A 6,648-nucleotide genomic window follows, 5' to 3' on the forward strand; every position below is an offset into this window, starting at 1 on the left:
TAGATATATATATCATCACATTAAGTATAAAGTTAGATATATATATCATCACGTTAAGTATAAAGTTAGATATATATCATCACGTTAAGTATAAAGTTAGATATATATATCTCTAACTTTATACTTAATGTGATTATATATATCATCACATTAAGTATAAAGTTAGATATATATATCATCACATTAAGTATAAGGTTAGATATATATATATCATCACATTAAGTATAAAGTTAGATATATATATCATCACATTAAGTATAAGGTTAGATATATATATCATCACATTAAGTATAAAGTTAGATATATATATCATCACGTTAACAAACATTATCATAATTATTGTCTTGGTTTACAATAGGCAGCTTATTCTCCAGTCGTCCACAGAGTTGTAGGAGTTGTGATCTTAACATGGCTGATACAGAAAACCAAGTTCTAAGCTTGGCTGAGAAAATCATTGCAGCTATACCTGATCGTATTAAAGCATCTTCTGGGGAACTTTCAGACTTGATGAATGTTAAAAATAAAGCAAATCTGCAACCAGCGGATGGAAGAATCTCTAACAACATTTCAACTCAAGATAAACCTTCACTGGAACTATGCTCAGTCAAGGAACCCCAACCTCCACTGATGAGTGAAGAGTTCAGTTTTGAATTTAGTGACCATAATTACAGGTAAGAATATTTCCCCTACCTGCAATGCGTATTTTTGATTGGGCTTTTTTGATTTTGCACAGTTTGATTAGGCTTAACAAGTGTCTGTTATTTTCGGTTTACCTGTAGTTCATGTTATGGGTAAATCGACATTTAGGTTAAATATCTGTGGAATCTGCTCGGCCTACCTCAGCCATCCCCTGGTGGGTCAGCAGTAAGTCTACGAATTTACAACTCTAAAATCAGAGGTTCAATTCCCCTTGGTGAACACAGCAGATAGCTCAATGTGGTTTTCCTAGAAAAAAAAAACACAAACCTACCTCAGCTTTTTTAAACACGTTTCACAATATATTTTCCTCCTCTTTCTCCAAACAATGTTTCATGATCAGATTTTTTCTCTCTTTTGAGAGAAGGTACTTGCATGCCTTGCCTTTCTCGGGCTTTGGTTCAGATTGCCTTAGCTTACCATCAAGCAGATTTTCTTTTTGATTCTATGTACTTAGAATCTCTGTCACCTGTATGGTGGCAGCCTCTGTTAATCCTATCCATTTTATCGATCCACCTAGTTTTCCAACTTTGTCTTACCCAATCGACCCCTGCCTGCAGGAAATGTCTACCGTACACCTCCTTTCTTAGGCATTCCACCTATATTTAGGGGATTTTCATGGAATACCTCTTCCTCCTTCTCTCCGTGTTGGGGCATTTACCATCTTCAGTTCTTTCCCTCCACACATAGCTTCTTTGCTTTTGGGATCTTCTGGAGTGATACACTGTCTTGTATCATTTGTTTTCCACCCACTTTTAGCAGGGACTTATGGTAGGCTCGTTTCCTTCACTAGTCCGTTTTTTGGGGCTACTACTGTGCATTTAGCATCATCTGGGGTATCTGTAATGCTATATTCTATTTTTTGGTTGCTTTTTTGTTGCATTCTGAGTCATTGTCATTTTAATGCATTTTCCATGCCTAGCATCTTCCTGTCCTTTATCTGCCCCACCTACTGGTTTCTCTATTCATCGTGTATGCTTGATGCTGATTGGAGTTCGAGATTGATCAGTCCTGCCTCAATCACTTCTTGGTTCTTCCATGTTTTAATATGTAGTCTTTGATCACAATTGGGTGGGCAATTTCTGCAGGACTGAGAAATGCTCATGGAAAATATTCTTATCTTTCATTTCTTGGGATGCTATCTTAGGTTTTTCACCACATGATTCAGTACCATTTTCGTACCTTCTTACACAAGCAGCTCAGGTGGTTGGATTTACAGTTAGATTAGTTTCCTGTTACATACCCAACAACCTCGTCTATTTGGGGAGTGTCTTTTTAATCCCCACCTCCTTTGGGACCATCTATTCTCCTCCTCGAATGCATTTGATGGAGCTTCCTGTTATTCACTCCATTACGGTTCACTATCTTACAGCTAGCGAGGTTCTAACACATTGGGGATGTGGCTTCTATGGAAGCACTTCTGCCTTTAGGTCTGACACAGTTGCAATATTTCCGAAAGATGCTGCATAACCCATTGTCTCTTGCTAGGATTGCTTTGGATTCTCCTCTTAACTTTCCTCCTTCCCTCTTCAACTATATGCATTGGTGGTTGAATATATCTCCCCATGTTGGGGACATGGGTCGATCTGCAGGAAGCTTCAGGACGAAAGGTCTTACCATTTTAACACCCTGGCATTTCAGCAGGCCAACGTGCTTTAGTTCACTTTCTTCCTCTTGTCTGTATTTGACTAATAATGTTTCATTCCGACATTATAGTGGCTTATATCATATGCCTAGGAGGCACTTGTTCATGTACCTTTGTGGTACAGTAGATCTCCATTTTTGAACCCACACACTTGACATACATCTCCTGGCGTATCATGTTCCCAAGGATTTATTCCCCATTGCAGATTGCTTTTCCAGCCCTGACATTTTCTCCCAAGGAGTAGCCTCTCGATCCTCAAAATTTTGGTGGCTCTGCCTCCTCTGGGGTACTCCTCCACAGGAAACATTTGACCCCTTTCTCAATTCCAAGTTACTTCTTTTGATTTTGATCTCCAGTTGATCATCCACTCGCCCTGGCTGTCGATACGTTCAGACAGGATGAGATCAAGTTTATAATTTTAGTTTTTCTCATTTTGTCACTCTTCTTACCAAGGTTATTTTGATCATCCATGTCACTCTGGGCCAGGTGTTATTAACTGATCCTTCCTGGCCAGTACAGATCTGGTTTTCTCAGCTGTTTTGGCTTAATATGTTCTTTTTGTTCTGGAGTGATTTTACTAACCTACACTATGGGGTCTTATGTGGAATATTCTTTTCGTTGTTTTCGTTTCTTTCCATCTTTACTCTTTATTCTTGGTTGGATCTAAATGACCTTCTCTGTCCCGTGAATGCTCTGGGTTGCTTCATTGCTCTTAAAGCTTCTTTCCATTGACTCCATTTCCTGGCGTTTCTTTCCCTTACACCACTGCTCTGTTCATGACTTTTCCCTTCCATTCTTCCCCATTGGGTTCGTCTTGTGATTCGATTGGCCTTTTATTCCTTGTCTACTTCTTCACATAATCAATTCCTGGTGTCCTCACTCTGTTTAGGCACCTTACCTTTTACCTGCATCTCAACCCCATCGTCCATTGGAGGAACTCCCAATGTCGAGCACTGTAACTACACCTCATATGTTCATCCTTCATTACCTGCTTTGGGTAGATGTTTTTCTTCAGCTGTCTACTATCTTACCTTTGTTGCCATATTTCATTCTTCAGTGAGACTATAACTGGATAAATTTTCTATATTTTGTTATATATATATATATTATGTTCAGGGGCCTGTTCCATGTTTTGACTAGGATCCCACACTGTGGCGATTGATGCCTGTCCAGGCATACTTCAATAGCATAGAACTGTACTAAAACCCACAGTGTACGGCCATGTTGACTTCACTTTCATAATTTCCAAGGCCTCAAAATGCTCACTGTTCATTACGATCACATAAACTAGAGATGGCTGTCCCACAAGATTGCTTGTGGATTATTCCTCACGATATCTTTGCTTCATAAATATGTCAATTCTCGACCATACTAACCCATGGACTTCATGGGTAAAGCAGAAGGGGATTGCTGCCCATTCCTTAGATTGAATAAATCGGGTTTGGTTTGCTTTTCAAAATAGGGTTTCATGGTCACCCGTTGCACTGTCTCTGGTGTGGATGTTTCTCTGGATTCTTCACCACATTTGCCCTCCCTCCATGTTTTTTCCAGTGGAGTAAGAGAGTCCTTCCACTTTTCAGTTCCAAGCTGCTGGGGTGGTGGACCATGGAAGTATCCTCCTGAATGAGAGCTATACAATATAAACAATAAAGTATCCATTCAGTTGAGTGTTGTTCTACTGGTGTAGATGATGAAATGTCCTCCAAATAGATGCTCCATCTCTGTATGGGTTTGTCCGAGAGTATGTTGTAGCTTTGGAGTGCACTGTCATAATGATTGGAATCCCTCATCCTACCACATGGAAGTCAGTTCCTGGTAGTTTAGTTTTGGATTTAGAGCTGAACCAATTAATATCATGCCCTCAAACATGTAGTGTAATTGGGATCCCTCATCCTACCACATGGAAGTCAGTTCCTGGTAGTTTAGTTTTGGATTTAGAGCTGAACCAGTCAATATCATGCCCTCACACATGTAGTGTAATTGGGATCCCTCATCCTACCACATGGAAGTCAGTTCCTGGTAGTTGAGTTTTGAATTTAGAGCTGAACCAATTAATATCATGCCCTCACACATGTAATGCAATTGGGATCCCTCATCCTACACCAACATGGATGTCGGTTCTCTGCAGTTGAGTTTTGGACTTAGAGCTGAACCAATCACCATATGTCCTCACATATGTCGTGCGACTGGGATTCCTCATCATATTCCTGCACGAATGTCAGTTCCAAGTGGTTGAGTTTTGGATTTAGAGCTGAACCAATTGACATGATGTACTCACACATTTAGTGTGCTATCATAAATACAGTTCACCCCTTCGATTGAGATCCCTCATCCTACCCTCACATGGATGTCGATTCCCAGCAGTTGAGTTTTGGACATAGAGCTGAACCAATCAACATAAGTTCTCACACATGTGTTCAGGGTGTCCATGGTTCCTCACTCAATTCACCTCGAGTGCATTATCCCAGTGTTGTTGTTGGTGGGATTTCTCCCTCCAGTTGGCTGAACATGAGGTGAAGAAGGTATGATCCTCGTCCTACCCCCACGTGGATGTCAGTTCCAGGAGGTCGAATTTTGGATGCAGTTCACTTGCCATCTATGGTTTGTCATGCCCTAGCCACTCTACACCTTGGGACACATCCCTTATTTTACCCACATTTTGTTCATCAGGAAGATTGGAATTATAATATACTGTGGTTAGGGTCACTGTCCTACCATTTTCTCATTAGGATGTTCTCCTCACAATTTTCTGCCTGGATCTGTCACACCTTTTCAACATCTGGCCAAAGAGTATACCTAGTACAGAAGTGGTGTGGTCTCTTGTTAGAGGGTTCCCTCATTAGGGTGTCCTTTGGATGCTTCTACTTTCTCTCTCACACTGGTCCCTCCACCTACTCAATGTGGGATTCTAGCTATGTATGTGAGGAGAAGTAAGGTACCTTGTGAGAAGTTATAATTTTCCTACACTGAAAACGTATTCCCAATGAGTACTTACTTTCTCTCACACTTCCGACCTTTCCTCCCCACTGTAAATCGGTGCTTACATTTTTGCCTAAACTCGAAGTGATAGTTAGGTAGAATAGCATAGAGGGAGTCACATAAATCATGTGGGTGTGTGGCACTACTATTGGTGGATGTTTATTGCATGATACTTTGCATGTGAGAGTCAGTTAAACCATGTGAATCCAGGTGTGCGTGGGAGTGAAATGCTTGTGGTATGCGAAAAAATAGAGGGCAGCACTGAACGAGAATAGCTATATATATGAGCGGAAGTAAGTACCTATCAGAAATACATTTCCAGTATAGGAAAACTATAACATTTGTATATAAGTTTGTTTCAGTTATGACTGACAAGATCTAGGTTACAGATGCATATTATTTTATAAGGAAGAAATAGCATATGTGTATTATTGACAGTAGAAACAAGAATTTTTATGCTAGATGTTATTTGATCGTTTATAAAGTTTTTCTATGTGAGAAATTAAGATATGTAGAACAGATTTGTGTTTTTTTTAATAATAAAGTTTCTTTTACTGGAAACAAAAAACATCATTCTGATGATTGTGATGGGTCACTAGTAATACTTGGTCTGCTTTTCTAATTGAGAAATATGAAAAATTAAATGTTTAATTTTGTTTAGCCCAAATACATGGAATAAGAGATGAAGGAATATAACGTGTTTTTATCTTAAGGTACCATGAAGTTGGTACACCAAATTCTTCCTCAAGTACCACCTCTTCGTGTCTTCAGAGTCCAGTAAGTTTCACACTGGAGTCAAACTCCCTACCACCCACCACTGCAGACTTCTGTGAATTTTTCCAAGCCTCTGGAAAAATTATGGAAAGAGACTTCTCTAATTTAACACTTTCGGGTAAATGAAATAAACTGTTTCTATACTTAAAGTATTTCTTCTTTTATTTTCTGCTCATTTAATTATTATTCACAAGTTTTTTAATATCTAGTTAGGTTGTATTTGTTTTGTTTTTTTTGTTTTCACTCATTCAATTGCTTTAGTCTATTTTGTTATATATACACAGATAAACATAGACATACTTTAAAAAAATTAAATAAAAGTTGTAATGCTTTTCTGAAATACAAGTATTTGAATATTATATATGATAAGGGAGGTATGTGATAGGAACAAAAAAGCAGTCCTTCTGGACTTGTGACAACATCTGTTGTAGTGCTTGAATATTATATATTTTTACGTCTCTGCTCGTTTGTTAATTTCCGGTATAATTTCTTAAAATGAAACTTTAGCGATACAAGTCCTTTCTTAAGTAAAACTAGTTTATTCTTTCTCAATA

The 6,648-nt window shown here is 38.7% G+C and overlaps 1 protein-coding gene across 2 annotated transcripts in view; it reads left to right on the forward strand.

Annotated features, from left to right (window-relative positions):
- The first annotated feature begins 362 nt into the window (after positions 1 to 362).
- LOC111083549 (calmodulin-binding transcription activator 1-like) overlaps positions 363 to 6,648 on the forward strand; it is a 17,036-nt gene continuing 10,750 nt past the window's right edge. For both annotated transcript variants that reach the window (XM_022380137.1, XM_022380136.1), the window contains exons 1-2: positions 363 to 671; positions 6,034 to 6,212. In XM_022380137.1, coding sequence (XP_022235845.1) covers positions 409 to 671; positions 6,034 to 6,212 — 442 coding nt within the window. In that variant the 5' untranslated portion in view covers positions 363 to 408. The remainder of the gene's footprint in view (positions 672 to 6,033; positions 6,213 to 6,648) is intronic.

Source organism: Limulus polyphemus, unplaced genomic scaffold (genome assembly GCF_000517525.1).
Source record: "Limulus polyphemus unplaced genomic scaffold, Limulus_polyphemus-2.1.2 Scaffold10046, whole genome shotgun sequence".
Classification (NCBI taxonomy): Eukaryota; Metazoa; Arthropoda; class Merostomata; order Xiphosura; family Limulidae; genus Limulus; species Limulus polyphemus.